General features: G+C 46.6%; 2 protein-coding genes and 1 long non-coding RNA gene across 3 annotated transcripts in view; 1 reads left to right on the top strand and 2 right to left on the bottom strand.

Moving 5' to 3' along the window:
* Positions 1-27,960, top strand: part of CZIB (CXXC motif containing zinc binding protein) — a 379,487-nt gene that overhangs the window by 12,828 nt on the left and 338,699 nt on the right. The window lies entirely within an intron of this gene.
* On the bottom strand, positions 62-12,310 carry LOC144942291 (uncharacterized). The gene is made up of 4 exons (XR_013639354.1): positions 12,190-12,310; positions 6,947-7,014; positions 3,674-3,792; positions 62-199 (listed from the first exon to the last, which is right to left on the bottom strand). It is a non-coding gene; the product is annotated as an uncharacterized LOC144942291 (long non-coding RNA).
* Positions 13,781-27,450, bottom strand: ODAD3 (outer dynein arm docking complex subunit 3). The gene is made up of 12 exons (XM_078869044.1): positions 27,218-27,450; positions 24,972-25,093; positions 24,574-24,651; positions 23,801-23,980; positions 21,544-21,771; positions 19,625-19,741; positions 18,615-18,755; positions 17,759-17,919; positions 16,337-16,493; positions 15,413-15,562; positions 14,968-15,055; positions 13,781-14,267 (listed from the first exon to the last, which is right to left on the bottom strand). Exons 1-12 carry the CDS (start codon positions 27,294-27,296, stop codon positions 14,137-14,139), a joined length of 1,632 nt encoding a protein of 543 aa, XP_078725170.1. The 5' UTR covers positions 27,297-27,450; the 3' UTR covers positions 13,781-14,136.

Below are 27,960 nucleotides of genomic sequence, written 5' to 3' on the forward strand. Positions count from 1 at the left end.
AAATATATAATCTCATAATTGTTCGATTAACAACAAGTTTTTTCTCTTGATAGGCCTCACGTGAGTGACTTACCTAGATCAGGGACTAATCCTGTGTAATTTGTCAGAACTTTCACGCTGAACTCCACCACGCGGGCGTTGTCGTCTCGGATCTCAGATCCGCCCGGGCACACGGACTCCAGGATCTTCATGAGCAGCTCTGGGGAAAATGACACAGCGGTGCCTCCTCGTTGCACACACACTCACTGCCTTGTCTCAGACTGAACACCTTACAAATCAAATATCAGATGTACAGACAATACAACAATTTTAAAAAACCTGTCCATTAAGCCTTACTGCATTCTACAATGCGGCCTTCTGCGCCAATGTTTTACAGCAGCATTTGTTTAAACAGGTAAACTCTGGACAGGTGGCAGCTCTCATTGTTTTGTACATACAAGTCAGCACTTTATTTCCATTCTATTTATTATTACATTTTATTGTTCAACATTACGCATAATCCATGTCAAAGCATGTAATATGCATTGATTAAAAACTTTCTTTAAATACACTGTTGCTTTTCATTATGAAGTGCAGCTTTCCAAAATCAATCCAACCCACAGTTGTGTCCCTCCAACAGTTATCTTCAGTTGTCTAACAAACTTATTGTACGCGACTTTAGTTTGGCTCGTATCTTGAGCCCGACGCTGCAGCCTTCTTTATTAGTTTCTTCTAACACGTCCTGTAGGTCATTCCCATTGGATGATACAATGGTTGTCAACAGAAAATCTGAGATTATTAATGTTTCCATTTATATTTACGCCTTTATTGCTCTAATACAATTTCCAGAATACATCACCCAATGTTGCAGTAAATAATGTTGGTTTAAGCGTGTCCTCTTTCCTCTCATGAGCGGCAATGTGGGGGACCAATATCGCAGATCCTCTTATTCACAGGGTTATTTGTGTTTGTACTCTTATTATCATCCACAGTTAAAGAGTATATATTTGCCAGGCGACTCTTCGTATCCGCAAAGTCGCGAATAATAGGAGTAACGATGCGCAGTGCATGACGGGAAAGGGGCAAGGAAATATTCACGGATATTACTAATTTAGCTTGTGACTCTGCTTTTCCACAAATACTACCCCCCTCCCCGCTTATTCACAATAATGTATGGATAACTGGGGCAAGGGTAGTCTTTGAAGTGCAGTGGGTATTGGCGAACACCAGTTGCGCTTCAAATACGTGACTTCTCGGGAGTGGTGGCGCAGTGGTTAGCCCACTACGCTACGATTATCCCGGTGAACAGAATTAGATTCTTGTTCACAGCAAACATTGGCGACGAATATCTGAAACTGGCCTTCGCTTCCCCCATGTCAACTCAGCATTAAATGAGTATGTGGTGTGTACACATCGGGGAGACAAAGGCGGCTAGGCGTGGTGCTGTCCAAACCACATCGTCGTTTGCCGTGCCGACCTTCATGGGTGTTCGCTCACAGCACTTGCCACTTCAGTCTGTGAAAGGCTATCTGGGGGATCGTTGCCTTTGTATCTGTGTGCACGTCTCGGTAAGTTGGCACAGCGTGCTTAGAGAGCAGCTGGGTTCATGTGCACCCTGGCGCCCCCTGTGGCGATGGTTTCATCTGCAGCAACCGAGCTGCGCCATTAACACGCAAAAGCTTCGAGAACGCACAGATGCATAGATCCCTCGTATTGGCTTTAATATAGTGTTTAAATAAGTGCTGTTAACGAGCACCTATTAAGGTTGGCACGGCCCATGAGGGAGTGGCTGGCCAGTACTACGCCCGACCGCCTTCCTCTTGCCAGTGCTGATGTTAACAGGTACTCATTTGAGGCCGAGTAGACCCAGGAGGTCCTGAAACCGTTAAGATATTCGTCACCAATGTTGGCTTTGAGCGAGAATTAAACTCGGGTGACCAGGTTTGTAGTGCAGTGCGATAACCATGATCTTTTTGTCTTTTTCTGTGTCTTTTAGTACAAATGTGGTTGACCCACAGATATTAGGCTGTATTTGTAACGCAACTATAATCCGTGAAAATGTCGCAACTAGAATGCTGCTTCGCAAACATTGAAGGGAAAGTTTGCAGTTAATAGGTAGGATTGGATCGCAGAAAACAGGCGTTTTTTCATGGATCCTGTAGCTGCCACAGATGAGCGCCGCTTATCGGAGTTGTCTTGCATGAACAGTATTTTGATACTGTCATCTCAGAGTTGCCGTCCCATTCTTGTAAATAGTTTTTATGACTTTCTACACATATTGTAGGCTCTGGTTTGTGAGCGCTTGGATAAATGCATCAATTTCCACCGAATAGATCATCTCGTGTGTAGGGCTAGGTGGATTGTTACATCATAGGCACGTGAGGTGACAACTTGGCAAGGCCTTCATCAAGCAGTGGATTGACCATGGCTAGCTGATGAATGTTAATTTAACTATATGTTTTACTATAAATTTTCACCCACTGTACTTATATATGAGGCATGTATAATACGTTCTCTCTCGACGAGAACAAGTACTGTGAGCGTTACAAGTTGTAGTTATATGTTATTGTTTAAAAATGAGTGAATATAGTTATTGTCGCGTAGTCTGATTTTTATTCGAATTATATACTATATTAACACTCATTGGATGATTCAAGCCCATATTATTGTTTTGGGTGAAAATAAGGTAAATTCCAAGCTGATGGTACAACCCTATTAATTTCTGCAATTAATAATCATGCATGAATGTTGTGCTGAATTGTATTGATTGCCTGAAGGTAAAACCTCTCCAAGCAAAGCAGGAAGGCTATTGGAAAATAAATAAGTAAATTTGAATACTGTACAATACTCACACCAGAACTCTGTTCCCACGTTAATTAAACTGCATGTGGAAGGAGACGGGATGCTTTTGTTCACTAGCAATTCTGAATGTTGTATGGAATCATAAAATGCTCTCTTGGATGACACGCTCTTTTAGTGATCTCTCTCCCCTCATTTGTTCCTTATTGATGTTTCATTTATTTAACAAATACACAAAATGAATGCTTCCAGCCGATCAGAAAACTCTTCATCCTTTCAACACAAGGGAAGCACAGCCTCCTACCTCTGTTTCATGGAGATCCTAAACTGTTCTTAAGTGTAAAATTAGATATTTTAAGTGGTAATGACAATTATGTCTAAATGTAATTAAACTGTACAAATGTGAAAACTCTTAACCAATTGTTTCAGGCCTCTTCACATCATGTTAGTCAATGTTTTCTCGTCCTTACTTCAATACCCTGGTCACTGCAGGTTGGTGAAGTGAGGCAGAGGAGAACCGGTTCTAATATCACTCACCACTGATGTTAACCGTGTCGCTGGGTTTATAGCGCAACGCCCGAACCACCGTACCTCCGCCGGTATGAATGTAGTTCATTGCGAGAGAAATTTATCCTATGAGTGTTTATCAACGTGTATTCAATCCTTTTATTATTTTCAGTTTGCTGAACATTCCACAAGACCAGAAAGGCCTTCTCCACAATTAGCCTCTGGCTTTGAGAGTTTTTATTGCAGCTGCTACAAATTATCACCTTTGAGGTCGGTATCACGCCCACATTTTTTTAAACACTGTTGTCTCATTTTAAGTGAAATACTGGTATTATAAAAATAATGGGACAGAATGATTGCTGTTGCTGTCCCACACTCAGGCACCCACCTGCACCGCCCTCCTCGTAAAAATCATGAGAAAGCTCTTTGTGCTCTTTAACGGTCAAATCCATGTCTCCAGAGAGATCCTTGAGACGAGTCAGGAGGGGAACCGCGGTGTTGTCATATCTGCAGGACACACATGCGCACACATGTTTATGTTGTGTGTATAACTAACTACACAGAGACGTCAGCTGGAGGCAACGCGTTTATTAACAGACTCAACAGACACTGACTGTTACACGAAGGGGTACGGCCCCTTCAACCCGATAGCCTAAGGGAGGTACAGCCTCCCTCCTGGTGTATCCTACACACCCCGGCTCTGCTACACACGGGTCCCTTGCCACGGGGTTCCACCACTGGTCCGCTCCAACCCGGCTCTGACAGGAGCCTCGGGTGAGGGTCCCAGGGTGCTGGTCCAGTCTTCGGTCTTCGGCGTCCTGAGGCTTGAGTTGGCGAATACTGCCGAACCCGTTCAGAGGCCCGGCTTTTATCCCCAGCTCGGAGCATACCCCTCCCCTCATCACCACCTCTCCAGAACCTTCTAAAATGTCTTAAAATGTCTTAAATCCTAAAGAGCTTTAAAATGGCCTTTTGGCTCCCATCCCCCCCAGCCCCCAGCCATGGGGGGTCTGGGGTGTCAACCTCCGGTCACGGGCCAACCAGGGGTGGGGGTTACCGTCAGGCAACCCCTACACACCTCGCCCTTTCTCTCGGCTGCCCCCTTGTCGGCCCGCGAGCATGGTGGCATGTAAGTGACCTACAGCGCCTTGGTATAGCGTAACATTTATACCACAAACAAGACAATTTCCACAGACACACCTACTCATTTGTTTCATTACTTAAAAACAATCCTACACATAAGATCACACAGTGCCTGTTGCGATCTTCATTCACGGTTCATGAGAGACATTGGTGATGCTCGTACACGTTTGTGATTGCACAAATTGTGATACTGTGCATATTCCACAAAAGCATGACCTAGAATTATGGAATAACCTAACAACATGTGTAAGGATCATGTAAAGACACGTTGGGATGGTGTAATGGTCATCTAGGCACACTAAACGTAATTAATTAAATGAGCCTGGGATACAGCCGGGCAGGAGAAAGCAGGGAATAGGTTGAGGACTGGGGGAGAGATATTTGGGGAGAGATATTTGGCGAGAGAGATTTGGCGGGAAAGAAAAAGGAAAGGGTTGGTGGAAAGGAGGGAGAAGATTTGAGGAACCTGCTGGAAAGTTCCAGAAAGATCGAGGATATAAATGGGGTGTGACGTGTGCTCGGAGCTCTCGCGGAGACGGCTTCCTTTGAGTGAGGGATTTTCAACAAAGCCTTTACCCGAAGATTGCCTTGTGTGGACTCTAGTTCACATGTATGGCCCATTGCAATGAATAGCAATATGTACACAATGGCATACAGAGCAATGGACAGACCTTTGACCATACTTCTCCACGCTGGTCAGAGGTGTGAGGAAGCCCCACGACTCGTTTGGATATCATCTGCCACTGATGTTAGCCGTGGCTGGGTCGCAGGGCTCATAGCGCAGTGTGCTCACCACTGCACCACCGTTCCACCTCTCCATCCCTTTGTAATGTACTGCCCAATACACACAAGAGCTAGGCCTTGCCTATAGCAAGGGTTGCCAGCCTTTACAAGGCCTATGCATCTTCTGAAAATCTGTGAGCTGCTATCACAATGAACAGTGCTGTCTGGTCGTCAGTGGGTAAGCGACCTAGCGCACTGAGCAATATCGTGCAAAACAAGCAATGGCAATGAGTCCAACGTCACCACGCAAGGGAATCCACTGCTGTGGCTGTTACAATCGAGTATTTTATTGTTCCTGGAGAACTCCTCTTAGTGCACTCCAAGTATCTGCAGCCCAAATCAGAGACAATTCCTATTATGTGAGGGAAGTTCCTCCTATTATGAATGTGTATCTGCGTTAAATAGGAGTTACCTGGTACTGGTTTCAGATGTTAGCAGCTGAGCGTTACATTGTTCTATTTATCAGTAGTAAAGAGCGTAGGCAGAAGCAGTCGAAGGAGACTACCAATCTCGATTGTTTAGTTTATTAAAGATTGATGATGGATCAGTGATGATGAATTGATGATGATTTTCCAGTAGCCCTCCCCATGATATGACTGTGGATAGGAGTTTAATTTTACGGAATCATGATATCCGTAGGTGTTGCCAATTTGGATATTGTCAGGAACAGATACGATAGCTGCAATTACCATCCAGCTCTCCTCACAGCCCCAGTGAGGGCACACCTTGGCCCTGTGCATATGTGTTGCGCCATAATAAGGTGCTGTTGGAAGCTGACCTGCCGCCATGCTCACGGGCCGACAGGGGGCAGCCAAAAGAGAGCGAGGTGCGTAGGGGTTGACTGAAGGTTGACACCCAAGACCCCCCAGAGCCTGGGGGCTGAGGGGGATGATGGCCCCCTTCCACTTCCTAAGACCCCTAAAGAATTAAGACCTCCTAAGACCTTCCAGAAGGTTCTGGAGGGGGGGTCATGAAGGGAGGGGTGACCCCAATCTGGGGATAAAAAGGGCAGCCCTTGGGACGATCGAGGCATTACTCACCAACTCAAGCTCGAAGATATTCGAAGATCTACAGACTGGACCAGCGACCCGGGGACTCTCGACCATGGCTCTTATGAGCCGGTTGTAGTGGATCCGAGGTCGCTCGGTCCCCCTGGGACCTTTCCCGAGGCTCTCGCTGAGCCGGGGTTGAAGCGGTCCAGGGAGAGTTACGTACCCTGGGTGGGTCGGCCGATCCAGCCTTCCCCTAGCCGCCGTCGCAAGGGACCGGCGTGGAGTGTAGCCCGGAGTGGGTAGAGTACACTAGAAGGGAGGCTGTCTCTCCCTTAGGCTATCGAGTGGAAGGAGTTGAACCCTCCGTGTTAACAGAGTAGTGTGTAACAGAGTAGCGTGTTAACAGAGTAGTGTGTAACAGAGTGTTAAGAGTTATAATAAATGCGTTGCCTCATGCAGACGTCTCCGTGTGGTTAGTTCTAAGACACAACACATGCAGCTGACAGCGATTACACCACATAGGGAAATGAGTTAAGTCAGATCGCTTTCATGTCTTACTCTAAAACTTAACCATAGCTGACGTAAATTAGGAGCGGTGTTTGCCCAATGGCGCCATGCGTACATGGTGCTTACAGCACAGGGAAATCTACAACAGATGTACAAAAAGGTATTGTTCTAACGGTTCATGAGACGTTTATCTGTGTGGCAAAACACAAATGAAAGCAGCAGAACCCATATCTTACCTAGGTAACTTCTTCAGTTTGGCAAGTGAATCCCTGATGCCAGCTTTCCTTCCCTCCATGGCTCAGATCTGAACAGAGAAAAAACATAATTCCATTACTTCATGCATTCATTTCATGGGTCAGCATTGGAGACATTCAATCTGCTTATTTAAACTCAAGAAGCCGCACCATAGCCAACTATGGCTTTAGACTTGGTTATCCCAACATGCCACACCATGATAGAATGACCAAATAAAGTGCATCCAGCAAGATTATCATTATTATTCAGAGAACGGGAGGTAAATTATATATTTGCATTGCAAGTTTAAACCCAGCATATATTTTTGTCTAATACAGCGTCCTGTAAAATGCTGTCTCAATTTTTACCAATCATCTGTGTTCAAAAGCATATTCAGTGGTTGCACACAGCACACATCTGATTGGTATAAACATAAACGTATATTGTCGGGATGTGCGAGGATCAGATGTTGAGGCACACTGGTGTGTGGTTAGACATTTGGTGAGTCTGATACTTATTGATATTAGTGTATATAAAAAAGAAAAGATGGGGTGTATACGAACTTGAATGTAGACCTGACGTTTACATGAAATCACCAATTATGCTTTAAAAAGTGAACATTTTAAACTTCATGAGTAGCCTTGATCCTTGAATCCTAAGAGATGTTTATTTTGAGCTTGGTCAGAAATAATTTCCTGACAAAGTCAATGTTCCTATGGGCTTTGTTCCTGCATGTGCTTGGACAGGTGAAAACCCATGCATAACAGGTGTTGTAGGATCCACATCAATGTGGTGGGCAGCACAATACAGCAAAATGCATTGTTGTCCTGTACTTCTATACTACCACATCCAATCATTTAATGCAATTTATAAAGCACGCAACATTTCACGGAGACGAATGACCATCACTCTGAGGTGCAGCCAAGCTCAGTGTCGCTCGCTGGAAGGCCAGGCCTTCACCATCCCACACTGACCAGCGTGGAGAAGAATGGAGAAATAAACCCCATTACCCACAAAGCATGAGGAGCCCTTTATCCAGCTGTGGGCTGACAAAGGACTGTAAATTATATCAATGATGTATCTAAGCGGCCTACATTCCCCAATCCATGCGTTCATCTTGCTGTATCTCTGTGGAAGCACCTCCCCATGTATCTTCGCACACTAATAAGTGTTTTTTCGTGAATGTCCATGCTTCAGATCCACGTCATACCAGGTAGCACTCATTAATATATTTAGCTATGGTACTGTTCGTTAACAATGACGAGAAACCCCCATAACAGAAACTGTTGGCGACCGACAACAAGAGGACCACAATGCACTTCTGCAGGAAATGCTGATTGTTATTGCAGAATGCACAAAAGCGGAGTGATTTTTGTGTTGTTTGAAATGTATCCTAGAGTTGGGTACTTCCTCAAATGCACAGTGCCACCTCTACACTGCGAGCACCAGAGGTGGGACAAAGTCATTGTTATGCAAGTCCAAGTCGAGTCGCAAGTCATCAAATTCATGACTCGAGTCTGACTCGAGTCCAAGTCACATGACTCGAGTCCACATCTCAGAGGTGGGACAAAGTCATTGTTATGCAAGTCCAAGTCGAGTCGCAAGTCATCAAATTCATGACTCGAGTCTGACTCGAGTCCAAGTCACATGACTCGAGTCCACACCTCTGGCGAGCACTACCTTGTGACAGATCTCGCCCAAACCACAGGAGCAGAGAAGAGAGGCAGTGGTGTGGAGGAACGGGCACAGAGCAATCGGGTCACGTGACAAGAAAGGGGTTTACATTCTTCATCACCACAAACAACTTCAAACTTGAAATGTGTCATGTGGGTAGTTTCCAGACTGTACACATTGCAAAAAGTATAAAATTTAGTATTAGGTTTTTACCCTTTCAACTGGTACAAAAACTGACACCTTTATACAAGGCATCATGTTTGCAATAACCACAACACAAGTAGTCAAAATGCAAACAAAAAGCAACAACTCTGATAATGATAATGAAATGCAATGTCCTTGAAGTTGATTGGTCCACACCCGAGACAGCTTTTCTTAGAGCCTAGTCTCCATTGGTGTTGCATTTTGACTGCTTGTGTTGTGGTTATTGCAAACATGATGCCTTGTATAATGGTGTCAGTTTTTGTACCAGTTGAAAGGGTAAAAACCTATTACTATATTTTGCCACTGGTAATGGAGATGTCTCATAGTATAAAAGTTGACTTTTGTATTTTGGGGGGGGGGGGGGGAATGACCATGAAGTGTGTGGGGTCAACCCTCATAGAGGACTGGCGAGAATCGATATCTGGTGAGCGTTTGTGGTATCGATTAAACGGGAATAGGCCGATTATAAAGAAATCTACAACCGTCGATTCTTTTGCGCGATTTAAAGAATCGAATCTTGGCGCGCGAGCGTAAGTTTTTTTTCGACCGCGCGTTGGGTTTTATTTCAATTTTAATTAATGAGGTAATGATCAAAGTTTTCTGTTCATTTTTACATGTTATGTTTTTAAGTTTTGAGAAGTTTTTAAATAGTTGATGATAATGTACAGCCCTTCATCTATCCACTGCTGGATGAATGCTTGCCTCCCTCCCACGCCATGTTTGTCATCGGGGTTGTTTGGATATACTAAACCACGATGCTCAGTGCGGCTCGATGGTCCATGGAGGAAGTGCAGAACGTTGTTTGATCTGTTTAACACGTAGACTTTCGCGACCAATATCCATAATACAGCTTTTTAGGGTTAGATCGCGTGAATAAATGTGTCGTTAAACCTGCCACCACCCGACAGCCAATTAGTAAGGTTTGTCGCGTAAACAGAACGTGCCAATTCGTTACTAGTGCAGCACACCGGTGTGTTGGAGAGCCAAGCCACAACATTTACATATTGACAAACCTTACAAATTGGCTGTGTCGGGTGGTGGCGGATTTAACGACACATATATCTACGCGATCTTTCCAAAAAACATGAGTTATGGATTATTCGATCTTTGCACTGCCCTCTGCTGCTCACAATGCCGACTATGCCTGCTGGTGATCACTCACCCCAAGCACTATCCAGGCTCAAGCCTACTCAGCGTATGTGATGTGAAGAGATCGGGCGCATCTCGAGTGCCTCATATCACATTCAAAGTCTTGTTTTTACATTAATGCGTTTGTGTACTGGTTGCTCTCACGCTAAGGAAGAAGAGGGCAGCACAAGGAACAAGATTCCAAAGAATATAAACAGACAACACAAGTTCAATAAAAGTGTGGAGTAAACGATAGAACGTTACCTGTAATCGTTTCTGAAAAATCAACTTCCTCCGTGAGGTGGATTTCTATTTAAAACGTTATCGAGTTAAAACTTGTCAGGTTGTTTTACATGACGTGAAAAACTTTGTATTGATTTAAACGTTTATTTGTTTTCATTAAAGGACTGTTGATGCATATTAAAGCCGCCAATACATTATTTTATTTCGTACATGTGTGTATATATAGGCTGTCAATCCACTTCTGAATGGTCATACTTCACCACACTAAAGCATTAGCGTCGTTGTGGAGACTATAAGTAACAAAATAAATAAGGCTATCCTACATCGATAGCTGTCCCTCAAGCTCAGCGGTCGACAACCTGCGGCTCTTTAAGGATTGCTTCGTGACGTTATTAAGGACCACCTTCTCGTATTCACCACATGCATTGGGGTTATTAAAATCTTTAGTTTCTTAGCGAATTAGAAAAAAATGTCTCGTGTTAGTGTGGTGAAGTATGGCCATCCAGAAGTGGATTGACAGCCTGTGTGTACAAAATTAAAACATTTTAATCAGCTTAACATGAATCAACAGCCATTTTTTACGAAAATAAGCGTTTCAATATGTAGGGGTGATTGTCACTCACCATTCAACAGTCCTGCAGTACCACTGATTGTCAATAGGGTGCAGCAGCGTTACCTCGCCAGGGCAAATGCCGTGGGGTCACACAGAGGGCAACGGCGGATCCCAGTAACGGATCCTGAGACACATTCCCTCGGGCCCCGGGTGGGGGGAACCGGGGGAATGACGTCACCTTCCAGGATGGCCCAGAGGGTTCCAGAAAGAGGGCGTGGCTAGGGCGGAGCAAGCCACGAACCGGTATATAAGCCAGAACGCTCAGAGCTCTGGCTCAGTTATCTGCACGCAGAAGACCGGGCTGGAAGATAGGACCCAAGCTCCAGAGCCCTTCTAAGGGCCGAGCTCAGTGAGGCCAGTGGTCAGGACCCACGGACCAGGGGGTCCGGGTCAGATAACCTCTAGGTTCGAGCCGGAGGACGAGAGGGGACGGGCAGCCAGTGTTAAGCCGTATAGTCCGGAGGCCATAGCTCCCTAGGTATCGGGTGAAGTGACCGATATACCCTTCCAACACTACAAATACAACAGCTTTCATGTCATGTAAAAAAAAACTTGACAAGTTTTAACTCTATAACTTTTAAATAGCAATCCACCTCACGGAGGAAGTTTATTTTCAAGAAACGACTACGGGCAACGTTCTATATTCCGTGTAAAATAAACCACAGCCCTCACACTCCCTCTGTGTCACACTACAGCTGTACCACCGCCACTGCAGCTGTGCCACCACCACTACAGCTGTACCACCACCACTACAGCTGACACCACCACTACAGATGTACTACCACCACTACAGGCGTTACGTGCTGCTGCTACAGCTCTCGGCCGCTCGGAAATCCCCTTCGCTTTGACCCAGCAGAGGCGCAGCAGAGGCGATTTCGCAATCGCCTCTGCCCTACACCCAACGTGAGACACCAAACTTTTGTATTCCATCGATATTGACAGTCTTTTGGGGTTGGTATGGCGACCAACACATCTTTTTGTTATGAATACTAATCTTTAATTGTTTAAAACATTCATATTACCTGAGAAAACACACCGATTTATATCTAAAATGTAGGGCTCTTTTCTAAAGGATTGCAATGTCAGGGACTTTCTAAATCCTGCTGTGGTTTCACCTGAACGCAGAACGTCCTCTTCACAAGCACCACGACCCCCTTGCAAGACAACACAAGCTCCCCTACGGCCGCTCATCCACCACCTTCACAAATCTCGACCATAACATCCACAGCCCTTGTCAATCTACAACCCCCACCAACGACACAACGTATTTAACTTGCATATGTTCTCTAAATAGGGCCGTCACACATCACGACTCCACGGCAGACAGCAGCACGTCTGTCCCCAGACATCCACACCAAGAGGAGGGGGGTCTCAGCCGCTCACCTGGGTCTGCTCCTGAGTTGAGTCTTCTAGCCCCCCACGTTTGTGAACGAAGTGCGCAGCTGCTGATGCTACCTGGGGCACTGCCACCACGCCCTCGCTCTGATGCCCCGCCCCCTAAGGGCACTGCCGCCACGCCCCCGCTCTGATGCCCCGCCCCCCAAGTGGGTTCATTTTTAGACACCCACGCACACGAGTCGTGTTTCACAGAAACATCCCTGTCAATCATAGCATCACTGCAGGTGATGCACTGGAATTTAAACAAGGCTACCCCAAACACCATCTTTATTACTCTTTGGTTCTTTCGGTAAAGTCACGTAAAGAACCAAAGAGTATGGATTCCTGCAGTCACGAAAGCTTAAAATCACCATCTTTATTACTTAATTTTACTTTTTAAAACTTTTATTCATTATTACAGAACCAACAGAAACCGGTTTACAGCAACAAGCGCCATGCGGCACTAAGGGGTGGTGACGTCACCACGACGCTTGTGCCAGGCTAGGTGCACGCCAAGGCCACGTGAAGTGTCGAACGCCCGCTGGCAGGTCACGGGACAGACCCAGGTACCATGGGTCAACTGAGATGACTGGCCGATGCATAACCTGTGCCCCCTACTGTGCCAACTACTACTACTACATCCTTTGACCGACATTCACGTCCACACGCGGACAATGCTAACAGCCGCCATTTGCCACGAAATGGCGGTGACATCACCACAGCGCTGGTGCCAAACTAGGTTCACCTCGAAGCCACTTGAAGTGTCGAAGGCTCCTTGGTAGGCCACGGGACAGACCCAGGTTCCATGGGTTGACTGAAATAACTGGCTACTGGCAGATGCATTCTCGGACGAGGGATGCTGTGGATGGTGGAAGTTGGGCCTGTAATTTTTCTCTCAGCTAGCCAGAACACCTCGTCAGTCAGGATCATAGCAAGTGCATCAGTCACAGTACTGAACCTCACCCATTTCCCCTTAGCATCAGGAGGGGAGATAATGCCAACCCCAGCTGTAAGAGATGATTAAAATCGTGATTGCAACCTTCATCGGTTAGCAAAAACAGTGGAAGAATGGCAGGTGCATCTTTACAGATGACAAGGCAATGGTCAGTGGCCAAAGCAGCTCCGGGGTCGGTTCTGGTGTCAAGGGCATTCGCCCACATTCACTGTTCAGTAACTGTGAGTATAGTCCAGCAGATGTTCTTGCTTAGACCCGGCATGCATCCACGATGTTGTGTGGATGCACCCACAAACTTCCAAGCGACACACGCACACTCGCGTCAAACGATGCCGGCGGTTGCTAATCAGCTGCCAGGAAGACAACCCCAATGTCACCATGACGTCATCGCTCCGTGTGCTTCAGCTGGTAAGTTGGACGTTTATGTGTTTTTTAAAAGAATGTGAGCTTGATTTCGTGTGAATTTATTTATGCGAGTGTGTAAGAGTGTGTGTAATTGTTTGAGTGTGTTACTTTGCGTGGAAATGCCTTTATGTACGTGTTTTGGTAGTAGTTTTTTTACCATGTGCCATGTCATCCTTAATAAGTTCGCGAAGAGTCTCTTAAATGGCCATATGGGGGCTCTTTATTTATGACAGGAGAGTTTCTGTATGCATTTCTGCATGCGTGTTTGGGTGTGTGTAGGCACCTAAAAACCATATATATTATATACTATACATTTTAAAACATGACTGTTCTATGTCAAAGTTTTACTGACATTGTAACTCACAGCAGAAAAAGGCACAACGTTCACAGGCTATGCTAAAACATGTATTTCTACGTTTCACAATCAAATTTAATATTGCAAACATATGACTATATCTCAGCCTGGTCTTCCATCCAAATGTAATCCACAGAGCAGCTCCCATAAATCATCGCGAGAAACACTGCATTCGCAGCCTTGGGCCCACTTGGTCGATCAATTGATCGGTCAACTGGGCAAGCACAGCGGCGTGGCCTCAATGCTTGCCCTTCTTCTTGCGGCCCTGCGTGCGGCGCCGCGTCTTTGCTTCGATGATCTGCTGGGACTGTCGCTTGAGTGTGGCCCTGGTCAGGACCTCCGTAGCATCCTCGCCACTCGACTCTTCATCTGTGAAGTTGGCGAGATGTGGCATCACCACTATCAACATCATCATCCAGTTCGAAAATGATCTGCCTTATTTGATGAGCCAGTCCAGTATGGCTCTCCTCTCACTCTTTCTCATTGTCCTGTATAATCATGTGTTATTGTGGAGAATATAAGTAACAACAGATAAGAAGACAATGATTTACAATCCATCAGCCCCACACGTAAGTGTCTCATCAGCAGACAGGCTTGGCTTGCATCAATGCTGGTGAACTGTCAGATGTTATCGGCATATGGGATGCAGTTCGACAGGGCCAGTGGGTTGTGTAAGCATTTTTTTTAGAGAACATATGCAAGTTAAAGACATGATTAAAACTGTTAACAAAAGTAAGTGGACTTGAGCAGGGACGATGGCTGATGGTCAAGAATAGCGATGGAGTGGCAGCCAATGGGGACGTCCACCGAGGCGATGTCCACTGGGAGATGCAACGATGGAATCCGTGTGCAGGTGATTGGGTGGATTGTTACATTGGTTGATCACGGGAGATGGCTGTGTTTTGGGGAGACCTTCATCCAGCAGTGAATTGACCACGATTGATGATGATGAACAATAGGTGTGGGCTGGGAAAGGGTGGGAAAGGGCAATTGCTGATGGGAAATGTCAAAGTACGTTGCGATAGGCGAGCGAGTGAGCGCGGTCGGAAAGCTGTGGGTGCGGACATACCCTCAAACATGTCAGCCTTTTTCTTGGATGACGGCAGTTTAATCCGCACGTTGTACGCCGGAAGGTTGCCTTCGATTCTCGTGTAAAACTGCAGGCGCAAATTGCACGACACAGTCACATACGGTGATGCTTTTCTCTCAGCTCTTTTTTTCAAGTAAAATTCATCAATTGACAAAAAGACAAAGTGTCTCCGTGCTCAAATGGGCTTCAGGGGTGGTTGATGTCGTTGAATCAGTTATGAAAAAATCCACATTACCTTGGCAGGGGCCAGTCTTCAAGTTTGAATTTCTCATCATTTACAGAAAGTGCTAGGATGTGTTTAGAGGGTACATTATAACTTTGACTTGTCATATTGGATTTCATGTAAAAACAGAACATATTGGCTCAATGTGAAAAGAGGTAGAGCACAGAGTTTGCAAGGGCTGTGGTCAAGGTGTCGCCGCACCTCTTCATCACCCATTTGCTGCAAGAGCTTGGTCAGATCTTGCCCCTCAAGCTCCTTCTTAAGAGCCAGCAGCTTGTGCTCGGCTACGGCCAGCATAGCCACCACCCCGTCATCTCCATCGTAGGAACCGGGCTCGGGCAGCTCCTCATCCTGCACAAATGCGCACGTGGAGAGGGTGTGATGAGAGAACACGAAGACTGAATAAGAGAGAGGTGGCCACGTGGCTCAGAGGTCAGAGCGCTCAGCTGGTACCACTGAGATCCTGGGTTTATATCCAGACTTTTGCTACCCGTGATTAAACCGGGTTCTCAAATTTACTGTATTCAAGCTATGAGAGTGACAATTTACTGTACACAAAAAAAACGCCTACAAAGTTTGGATCTGCACCCCATTTGGATATATTTGGACTCTGAAAATTAAACACGTGAGTTTGACCGTCAGATAACAAACATCACTCTCTGTGGAAGAGCGAGTGGATAGTGCTGCACCCTTCCAATTATATGGAACAAAGGTCATTGGTCTGTTCGATTCTGGGCCGTGGCTAACATCAGTGTTGCGCGATATCCGGACCGATGTTGAGCTTCCTCACCTATTTATCAACCCGCGCTGAGTACCGTGTGTGGTGTAGTATGGTCAAATAGCCCCCAAAACCAACCAGTTGCCTTCATCCAGGAGTGGACAGGTGAAAAACAACGGAGCAACATTGCAACCTACTGGCAGACGAACACCCATTTACAGGCTGGTGCCATGTTCACCTTGTCCCACACAGGCACAGCTGCCACTGGAGGGGACCCCTTTGTATAGACTGCAGCAGGGCATTAGAATGGATGATATTAAATATTTATTTACATGCCCTATAAATGCAAATCCTCATCATAAACCCTTAAAGAAGTTGCACAATGTGCATGTGAGTGCCTGCCGCACCGTCTGGATGTGCTGCAGCTTCTCGTAGAGGTGCTCGACACCAGCACGCACGCCGTTCATGAGACGCGTGCTGCGCTCCAACTCCTCCCGGGCCACGTCGCGCTTTTTCTCCTCCTCCAGCGCGAGCTGCTCCAGCTCCTGCAGGAGGCGCTCGGCGCTGTGGCCATATTGCAGAGGGGATGGCATCAGGCACACCCCACGGGCAGATCCACACACGACATCCACAAGTGGAAAAATTCTAAAAGCAGCCAAACGTGCGAATTCTTGAACCAAAGACTGGACCATGGACCACATAGTGAGCCACTGCGCAGTGACATAGCTATCGATTGTGCAGATGGTGTGACTGGACCCTGGCCTGTGGATCAAAGGTGCCCAGAAGCTGGGCTACAAAGAGGGGTGAAATTGGACAGGTGAGGTCCTATTTCACATCCTTGCACCAGGGCTCATGCCAACCACGCGATGTCACTATGAACTCTGAAAGTTTAACGAAGCCATGGCAGCAATCCAGCGCACATCAACTTCATTAATTTACTAATCTGGATGTAGACCGTCTTGTGTGTAAGACATGTCTCTACAGGGCTGTTCCCATTAGTTTGTGGGCTTTATCAATATTTTCCAATTCTGCTTTCACATTAACTCAGTAAGGAAGTGGTGAACACCCCAAAGGGCCCACCTGACTGTTAGCTTGATTCAGGTTTTCATGTGTAATGGGCTGTTAAAGTCGTGCATTTGAATCCGTGTCTTTTTGCTCAAACGAGCAATGGCCATGGGAAATTGTCAGAAATTCCATATTCACAGGGTGGGCTTTTGGGTCTCCCATTTGGAGGATCACTGTTGAGTTCCCACAATGTGGTACTCACTTTATCGGCCCAGAGTGACAGACTGAGTCAAATAATGAACAAAAATTGCACTTGTACTGAGTGTGGCACCACTGAGATCCTAGGTTCAAATCCAGGTTTCAACCACCTGTGATTGAACCGAGTTCTCAAGTGTAGTGGGTTGATGGTGTCAGGCTGGTTAAAAATCACGACAAAAAAAAAACCATGATCTTAAAATTTGTATCTGCACATAAAATTTCTAAATTCCAGCTCTGATAATGAATACATTGGATTCACTGTCATTCGATGAGCATTATTATCAGTGGCAGAGGGGGTGGAAAAGTGCTACTTTGTAGTGTGTGGACAAGAGGCCACTTGAAGGGATCTCAGAGATAGCTCTGTGATATCCACTTCAGTGGGCCGTTCTCTCTAACACGAAGGGTTGCTCTGCTCTGCGAGAGATCTGAATGGATACTGATAACAAAAGGTAGACAACAAATCTAAATGAAATTGGGGGGGGGGAGGGGGGGTAAAATAAAAAAAAAATTCAACTTGTAGATTCCAACCCATTCCCACTCTGAAAACTGCTTCCCCACACTCTTACTTCGACAGCTTGGCCTCGCCCGAGTATTTAATCTGCGTGTACTCCTGCTTGAGCTTTTCATGTTCCTCCTTGAGGCGAGCCAGCTCGCGCTTGTTGGAGCTCTTCATCATTTCCAGATCCTCCTGGGTCTTGCCCTGCGACTGGAACCTGCTGACCACCTCCTGCGGTCGGTCACATGGGCACGCGCAGCCGATGAGCCTCATCATGACTCCGCATTGTTTTGTTTTCTTTACGCAGAATACTATGGAAGTTTCATGATTTGCGATGAAAGAATGTGGGGAAACGAGATAGGAAGATGGTGGATGCCATGAGAGAACAGACACAGAATATAAGCACATGGATAAAGAAATTTTCACCAGCCTACCCCCATGCAATAATGAGATATTTTGACTTATAAGAAGATTACAGCAGTGACCAGTGATGAACACATCCGATTATGCATAGCAATGAGATGAATCAGTCAGCAATGTCCAGGTGATATAGCAACATCCAGCCATTTTTTAATCAGAGTGATTATTGCGGTGTGGTGGTGTTGTGGTGCAGTGCCACTGTGGTTCGGCCTTAGTTGCGGTACCATTGCACAGTGAGATGACTCTTGTGCCGCAGTTGTGGTTTATTGGTTCAGTGCTACAGTAGTGGTACTGTGGTGGTGGCCTTATGGTGTAGTGCCACGTTGTACCACGTAGATTTGCACTGTTGCGGTGCAGTCAAATTGTTGCGGTGGTGTAGCCGGTGCAGTGCCATCGTGGCTGCGGTGTAGTGATTGTGGAGTTGTGGTTTTGGTTTTGTGGTGTCTTGGTTGTGGTATTGAAGGCGCCGTGCCCCCTCGGTGCGCAGCGTCACGTTGGCGCTGTACCTTTGTGTCGGACACACCGGTCGCCTCCTTGATGCGCTGGAAGGCCTCCTCGTAGGACCTGATCTTGCGCTCCTGCTCCTCGGCGGCCGTGGCCGCGCGCTGCGTCTCTGATGCCGGCTCCTCCTGCGGGATGAGGGCTCGCTGAGGTCGCCACGCACACAAAATCAAAGAAAAAGATCCGCCATATAGCCTTGACAGACTGTTGGGGCAAGTGCTGTTAGAGAGCACCAAATGAAGGCCAACACGGCACACGAGGGGGTGGGTGGCCAGCACTACGCCCAGCCGCATTTTGTCTCCCCAGTGGCGATGTTGACACATCGCAGCATGTACTAATTTACACGTGTGCACAGACACACGCACGTGCACAATGCACGCATTGACATATGCAATCACACACAAATGCAATCATACACACAATAATAAATGTGCGCATACACGGCACGGACACACACATTCACACACAGACACACACGGAAGTGAACACACATGCACACGCATTCACACATACACATGCACACACTCGTGATCACGCACATATGATAAATATTCATATGTACAAGTGTACAACTCAGGTCGCCGGGTTCATAACGCAGTGCGCTAATCACTACACCACCACTTTACCCTCAGGTGTCAGTGTACTTCTAGCTAACACGGGTTTGTCAGGGTCATGCGAGTGTTCGTGCTACTCTAGGTCAGGGTTTTTGTTGTGTGTAGAATACTAACTGATAGTGTATTGGTTAACATACTGCACGACAATTCCTGGCCATGCTTAACATTGGTGGCGAATATCTTAACCGCTCCTGTGCCTCCCTTAAATGAGTATCTGATGCAGTGTGACAAAGGTGGCTCGTGCGTGGAGCCGGACACAAAACCCCCATGCGCCGCCGGTCCAGCCTTCATAGGTGCTCGCCAACTGCACTTGACCCAGCAGGATTTTAAGGCTACACGGGGCACCGTTGTCTTTGCCTGTGTAACGTGAACCAGGATCGTGAGCGGGCCACTCGCCTCACCTTGCGATCGAACAGCATTCTGGTGCGCTCTTCCACCTGCCGCTTGTACTCGGAGAGCGTCCGCTCGCGCTCGCGCCTCTCCTTTGCCACCGACTCCTCCTGCTGCTGCAGCTCCAACTGTGGTCACCGGTCACACGCACAGCACTTTACATGCAACAACAAGTACAACTTGACCAAATGTTGTTATTTACCAGGTAAAGCTCGCTGAGCTATTAGCTCCTTTTCATAAGTGAGCTGGGAAATTTATAGCAGCCATGTAATCGAAACACATGTTTATAAATGTGGAGGGAAAGAACGGACGGCCCCGAGAAATATCCACTCGACTACAGGGAGAACATGCAAACTCCAGATATACAGGAGTCAGGGTCAGGATCGAACCCATGAGTCCTGCATACCAGGCGAAGGAGATAACAACTCGCCACCGTGGGGCCCTTACGTAGGACCTTATGGGAGGGAGAGAAGTTAGTTAGCTGAGTGGTCAGTGAGGGAGGATAGTGAGTTAGGTGATGGAGGGTGGTGAGAAGGTCAGTGATAAAATTGACAAGAGGTCAGAGAATGATGTGAGGGAGGGCACTATCCTGGGTTGTGTAATTGCAGCCCTCTGAATCATTTGCTGGGTGGTACCTCCCATTTAACCAACTTAAAATTTGCTATTTTGTTTTGGATATAACATTTTGGCAAATACCTAATTAGATATTCAGTGCAATAGTAAAAACTTGCTACTCAATACACCAGTTTTTATTGTCTTTTTTTCTTTCATTTAACCCCTATTTTTCTATCGGGTGTCTTTTCTCGAGACCAGAATCCATTCAGAACACTCGCAGAGTGATACAATTCCCAGTGTTAGTGAGGCGGACACCAAAGCACTGCTTCTAAAATGAATGATCCGGTAAAACCCAGATGTGAACCCAATATCTTAATAATAATTTACATTTATTCATAAGGCGCCTTCCACTAATGTCTCAAGGTGCCTTGAAACATCAGAATCTTAGCGATTCAGGGTTGGCGCTCTGACCTCTGAGGTACCCGGCCACTTCCCGTTGCCACACTTCTCATTACAATTCAAGAAAATGGATAACCTGTGAATATATATTATACACATATATACAAACTGATACTCTCCAAACTAACTCACAATTCGACGCAAAGCTGTTGAATCTTTATAACTTCACTTATAATTGCATTTGACATCTATCCTTCTGTTTATATATTCATACAAGTCACCCTATATCTGTTTAATGTTTCTGTAAGTTTATTGTAATTTTACTATAAGTCTAAAAATAATCTGTGCGAGCCGAATTATGTTGCAAGGAATATATGACTTAACATTGATTTATATTCGTGAAATTGTTTTTAATTCTCACAGTTGTTTTTGGTCCGATTTATACCTGCCTCATTTGTTTATTTATTTATTTATTTGTTTTTTGTCAATTTGGCGTGGCCCATGTCACTCTTCCAAATGAGACTTATCCTGGTCTCTTGAGTTCTCAGCTGGTTACACAAATGAACTTAAAACACTCTCACAAATATCCCCCATTTCGCTTTAACAGCGCTGTTAGCGAGCACCTATGAAGGCCAGAATGGCACACGAGAGGGTGAGTGGCCAGGACCACACCCGGCCGCCTTTGTCTCCCCAGTGGTGATGTTAACACAGTGCACCAGGTACTCATTGGAGACCGAGTCGACCCAGTGAAGGCCAGGACCGGTTCAGAAAATCGTCACTGGTGTTGACCGTGGCCGGGAATCGAACTCAGATCGCCGGGTTCATATGCACTTTTAAATCTAGATTTAAAACGAATTTCTTTAGAACTGCTTTTTCTGTTTAGCTTGTTGTCCTTTCACCGCACTTCCGGTGAGCACAGTTGGCTACGTACCGCTCTACCCACACTCGCACACTCTCACACGTGTGCAGCTGTCACCTTGGCCGTGTCTCGCGCAAGCTGCGCCTCCTGCTCCATGGCCTGCAGGTGCTCCAACTGCTGCCGCTGCTGCAGGATCTGGGCCTCGAGGCCGTCCAGGACCGTCGGGAAGTTGAGGCGCTCCTGCTGCAGGTGCCCGCGGATGCGTAAGTACACGCCCGCCACGCGCTCCGCCTCGGCGCACTTCATGCGCGCCTTCTCCAGTCGGTTCTCCAGCATGCGCAGGTCCTGCAGCGGGGACCGCGGAGGTGGCAGTAGCGGTTTGAGATAAAGAAGAAAAGACTGCCGTCCCCGCAGAGGCGGAGCAAGAACAACGACATCGGGTACTTCTGTTCCTAACCGTAGAGCCTAACCATGAACTTAACCTGCACCCCGGAATCCTAACCTTGAACTCTACCATTAATTCCTACCCATAGCCCAAGCCACAACCTCTAACCGTTAATATTGACAACGACAAAATAAGATAACCACTAACCACTTAACACTACCCCTAACCATAACACACATCCTAAGTTTAACCCATAAACGCTATCCAGAATGCAAACCCCTGACCCGAAACCAAAATCCTAACACCTTAACCCTATGCCTAACCATAACCCTAACTTGATCCCTGAAACCTCACCCAACTTTAACCTCTTAACTCAGAAGCAGTTATCCTTCAAAATTCTGAATCTGAAAACTAAAGGAGTGGGGAGAGGAAATGACAAGGAAGGTTTGTGATTGAATAAAAATGGAGACTCAGTTTCCTTCCACGGGACAGTACTACCAATCCTGGTTTCAGAAGAACTGTCCCGGTGTCGCACAGCATTTCTTAAAAACTGGATTTAGTCCCAGTTTAATATTTTCTGGCTTCCAAGTTTCACTCCAAATAGGGGTGGGGCGACCCAAGTAGTGCGGAGCGTTAAGGCAAGTAGTGGGCAAGGCCAATGTCAGAAAGACATTGGGCGCCGCGGTAGCGAGATGTTAACTCCCTCTCCGCCTAGTTATGCAGAAGGTCGTGGGTTCGATCCCGACCCTTGACGCCTGTATATTGGGAGTTCCCTCTACATCTAGAAATATGTGTTTAGATTATTTGGCTGCTATAAATGTCCACATGATAAGCCACAGCTATCATTCGTGACCATGTCGCTATATAGCTCAGTGGGCCTGACCTGTAAAATACATTTTTTAAACCTTGAAATAGTTTAAGAGCTAGGATACTCACTCTTTGGGCAGGGCTAGTGTTTTAGTGTTCAAGCGACCCCGAGCCGCTGTATTTAGAGCACAGGATAACCACTTCACAGCAAGTGGTGGGGCCAGCCCTATCTTACACATGTTTACACGGGGCTAGCTTGTTTTCACATATGAGTAAGCAGCCGTTGCAAAATTGCTCTTTAGCAAGTGTAAAACGAAAAAAGAAAATCCGTGTATGAACCTTGAAATGTGCGTGCAAGTATTGTAAATGTATTTTTTTTTTTATTTACATGCATAAAAACATTCTTTACTGGTAGAACCCAGATTCAGCAGCCCCGCAGGACCAGCCACCACCTGTTTTACTTTACAGTAAAATACTAAACTGTGACTGCCCAGCACGTGGCATTTCTGCGCAGCATAGAGACGCAGTTAACAACAGGTCACCAGTGCTTCTCGTGCTGTTCAGTTTTTCATCTTTGGAAGCGTTCCCTGGTATAAAAAGATAACCCGTTCTATGTGGGACGTGCTACACCCGCTCACGTTATTTCGAGGAACACTACTTTCTGTTTGTTTAACACGTAGGCTTTTTTTTGGGTTAGATCGCGTAAATATATAAATGTGTCGTTAAACCCACCACCACCCGACACAGCCAATTAGTAAGGTTTGTCACGTAAACAGAACGTGGCCAATTCGTTACTAGTACAGCACACCGGTGTGTTTCGAGGGCCAAGCCACAACATTTACAATCTGAGTACGACATTTCGCCAGTAATTACAACTAGCTTCATCAGACGACAGCCAGATTTGTGGAGAAGTCCTCCTGTTTCGTTCCTTAAACAGAGGGGTAGATGTGGAGACAACACTCGTGCGCTTTTCTTGCGCAAAGTGGGGGACGATTAATGAATGCATATAAACGACTATGGGTATCCTGTTCCGTTTGAGTTATTGAAATGGTAATCAACGTATTTTATGCATGCGCATTATGCGAACCCATTGTTCTTGTACTGTCGATTGTCTGTACTAAAATACTTTAAGTTTACTTTTCAGTTTTTTTGTGTGTTTTTTGGCGTGCACATCGTCGCCACCTTGGCCTCCTCGGAGTTCCCAGAGTGCGTGGCCTCCTCGCGGGAGCTCTCGGCTTGCAGGAGGTCGCGATGAGCCTGCAGTTCCTGGAGACGGCGATCGCGCCGCTCCGCCTCGTGGTGCATCGCGTTGAGACGCTTAATGCGCTCGCACACCCTCTGGTCCAGCATCTCCACTGCCGCCTGAGAGACGGACAAGAGATAGAGGGGGCAGAGGCACAAAGACGCAGAAAGAGAGAGGGACAAAGAGAGAGGGTGAACATGACAACCGAGGGGAGGCCCAGGACTGGTTTATATATCACTCGCCACTAATGTTGGCTTTGGTCGGCGCCAGAACCAGGCATCAAACCTAGATTGCCGGCTTTTCAGAGCAGTAGGCGAACCACTATGCTGACGCTCCACACACACACGGGGAAATTAAGGTTACAATTAAAATATTTTCAGACACTATGTATCTAAAATTAAGTGGGAAAAGAAGAGAGTAGTCCCGAGCACAATTTAGCCTTTTAAATTTTGGTTATTCTCCTTTGGTGTGTACATTTCCGATGTTGTGTTGATTTGGAACATTGTAATGGGTCTGCAATCACATCCTTACTGAGTAATTATCTCAAGTGCCGCTTTGGTGACTCGATATGTGCCTTGAGATGCACTGCATGGGATGGGTGGTCTAAATAACAAATGGTGGTGACACGTGCACGTGCACAATGCTGACGCGCGTCCACGCACAACAACACGATCGTGTCGGCAGACACAGAGTGGAGTGTGGCTGGACCCACCTGGCCCGTCTTGTTCTTCATGACCGCCTTCTCCGCCTGGTGGTTCTGGAACGCCTCATTGATGACCTGCTCATCTCCCTGACATGGGACGACAAAGCACCGCTTTACTCACGTACGCGTGAAAACCCTTTTGAATGACGAACAGCGCTGTCTTTCCGACAGCCCTGTTCTTTACCTGAGGACGGCTGCTTGCGTTGTGGCCGAAACGTCGTGAGAATTATTTTATTATGTTTATTATTTTATTATTTCCCTTCTACGTGACTTTACCGAAAGAACCAAGAAGATGAATCCCTGCAGTCACGAAAGCTTTAAATCGAAATTTGTATGCATCATTCAGAGTGTCATCACTGAGACGACATATGCGTGCGTTGCGTCGTCTGGATTTGGGCCCTGTTTACTGCGATGGAGGTGGCCAGCTTGCGGTGCAGCTGCTTGTTCTCCTGGCGGATGTGCGAGATGGTCTCTCGGTTCTTCTTGATGGTGCTCTGAGAGCTCTCGTAGTACGCCTTGCGCTCACCGTCTGCGGGCGACAGCCGTCGGTCACACACAAAGACAAAGATTCCCCCGTGTAGCCTTAACTTTGCTGTTTTTTCCTGGATTTTTATGTTTGCGCGTAGTCACTTTAAGTTGTTTCTTGTTCATGTTTTTGCTTGTTGCGGTTGCACCCGATTCAAGAGCCGCATGGCTCACATGGCTATACCTAATAAATAAACTGAACTGAACAGACCCGTTGGGACGAGCGCTGTTAGCAAGCACCTACGAAGGCCAGAATGGCACACGAGGGGGTGAGTGTGGCCAACACCACGCCCGGCCGACTTTGTCTCCCCAGTGGCGATGTTTACACACCGCACCACGTGCTCATTTGTGGCTGACTCGACCTAGGAGAGGCCCAGGTACCGGTTCAGATAATCGTCACCGGTGTTGGCCATGAGCGGGAATCGAACTTGGCCCGCTGGATTCGTAGAAATTTTTTTTTAATGAAAGCAGCCACCACGGATCGCCGACAGATTTCGTTCTTGTTTTTCGTGGTGATGGGTGGTGGTGGTGTTTGGTGGTGGAGCTGTGTGGATCGTGCATTGAGCTGTGAACTTCGGCGAGATCTGAGCTCAGTTGGTGGCCACGGGTGACATCAGTGGGTCAGAATCGTGTCTCGCTCCTGCACAAGAGCTGATCTCACGGTGTTTGCGTGAGACACCGGGAGGATTGTTGTTGTTGGAGCGTGCTGGCCTGCCCCTGACTGGACATCTGTGATAAAGAGCTTTATAGTTCATAGGATTCCTCCATTATGAACACACATTCTGAACATGGGGTGGGGGGCACAATTTTATAGGTTCTAGATTTGAATCTTTCGTGACCGCAAGGATTCATAATCGTGACAGATGGGGGGCGGATTTGGGGGAGGCCTTCATCCAGCAGTGGATAGGTCATGGCTGATGAGGCTGATGATGAAGATAGTGGTGGTGATAACGATTACGATGACACCTATAATATTCTTTGTTTTTTTCGGTAAAGTCACGTAGGTAAAAATTTAAATAAATGAAAACAACTAAATTAAATCACGACGTTTCGGACGCTTGTGTTGCGCCCGAAACGTCGTTATTTAATTACCTACGTGATTTTACCGAAAAAAACAAAGAATATTATTGGTATTCTTGGTTCTTTCGGTAAAGTCACGTAGAATGGAAATAATAAAATAATATAAATATAAAACAATAAAAAATTATCACGACATTTTTACTGCAACACAAGCAATCATCATCAGGTGTGAAATCCACAGCAAGAAAATTTGAAAAAAGTGGCGTTTTTTCCTAACTTCAGCACTTTTTTCAAATGTTATTTCTGTGGATTTCACACCTGATGATGATTGCTTGTGTTGCAGTCAAAACGTCGTGAGAATTTTTTATTGTTTCATATTTTTATTATTTTATTATTTCCCTTCTACGTGATGACTTTACCGAAAGAACCAAGAATATGAATCCCTGCAGTCACGAAAGCTTTAAATCAAAAATTATTATCGGTGTCATCGTAATCGTTATCACCACCACCACTATCTTCATCATCAGCCTCATCAGCCATGTCCTATCCACTGCTGGATGAAGGGCACCCCCCAAATCCGCCCCCCATCTGTCACGATTCCCAACTGCAGTGTTGACTGAAACAAAGATAACTCAACAAAGTTGCACACAATAAAAGTTCGCATGTATATCTGCTTCTAAATGTATATTTTAAGTGAAGTGTGTACGATTATACAATGGAGCTAAATAACAGTTTAAATTCGTTTGGAGTACAGTAAACGGTTGTCATGGTTATTTGGGGATGTTTGTTTGATTTATCCCAATACGTTCATGTTGAAAACAAACGCTGTAATGTATATTTGTTCCATTTAATAAACAAAAACCCCAAAACTTTAGCTTATTACAGACCAATTCAGAAATCTCAACGTTTATCTTACAAAGTCCCATCATCACAAGTAGAGAAACACAAACAAATACACAATCACAATGTTGCCCTATTGAGACGGCTGTACGCCGTATGGACATGAAAACTCAATTACCTTTGTACAAGAATACGTGGTTTTAAACCGTATGGGTTGACAGCTATGGATACATGTTGAAGTGTTTGTGTATTTATTGATTTTACCCACCTAGGAGTTGGATTTTCTTGTGCAGGTCGCTGATTTGCTCGTGAACCGGCGGCTTCACGACGTCTTTGACGATCGGCATGTTTTAAAATGAAGTTATAACGCGATCGATCATGAACAGCGACTGCGAATGTCGTTTGCAGATCGATTCGCTTACTGATCTCGAGTTGTGTTGACAGCCGTTGCTATGGAGACCACGGCGCATGCGCAGTGTGGGCTCTGTGAGCTCCCCCTCCCTCCACCCCCCCTTCACCCCCTCCTTCCAGACCCCACTTCCCTTCGCACCCCACTCCCTCCATCCCTCCCCCTCTATCCCCCTCCCTCCACACCCCTCCACCCCCTTCCACCCCGCCTCCACAACCCTCCCTCCACCCCTCCATCCCCTCCACCCCTCCATCCCCTCCACCCCCCTACACATCCCCCCCCTCCCTCCACCCCCCTCCACCCCCTCCCCCTTCTCACCCCACTCCCTCCATCCCTACACCTCCCTCCACCCCCCTCCACACTCCCCCCTCCATCACCCCCTCCACCGCTCCTCCCCCTCCAGCCCCCTCCACCCCCTTCCTCTCTCCACCCCTCTTCACCCCTCCTCCCTCACCCCCCTCCACCCCCTCCCTCCACCCCTACAGCCGTCCATTGCAAACCCAACGGAGGTTGTGTCCACGGGAAGTGCCAATTCACTCGCACGTCTAAGGGGCCGTCCATAAATGACGTCACGCGATTTTGGACGATTTTTTACCCCCCCC

This window comes from Lampetra fluviatilis, chromosome 27 (assembly GCF_964198595.1).
Source record: "Lampetra fluviatilis chromosome 27, kcLamFluv1.1, whole genome shotgun sequence".
NCBI classification, from domain to species: Eukaryota; Metazoa; Chordata; class Hyperoartia; order Petromyzontiformes; family Petromyzontidae; genus Lampetra; species Lampetra fluviatilis.

Bases quoted from the DNA above. Each gene is read 5' to 3' on its own strand.
- ODAD3 (XM_078869044.1), bottom strand. From the start codon at position 27,296: ATGCCGATCGTCAAAGACGTCGTGAAGCCGCCGGTTCACGAGCAAATC. The intron at 16,494-17,758 runs GTAAGAGTGTGG...ATATGGCCACAG, and splicing joins GGCGAGGCCAAGCTGTCGAA to CGCCGAGCGCCTCCTGCAGG. The intron at 15,056-15,412 runs GTGCGGCGACAC...TTGCGCCTGCAG, and splicing joins AGCAAATGGGTGATGAAGAG to TTTTACACGAGAATCGAAGG.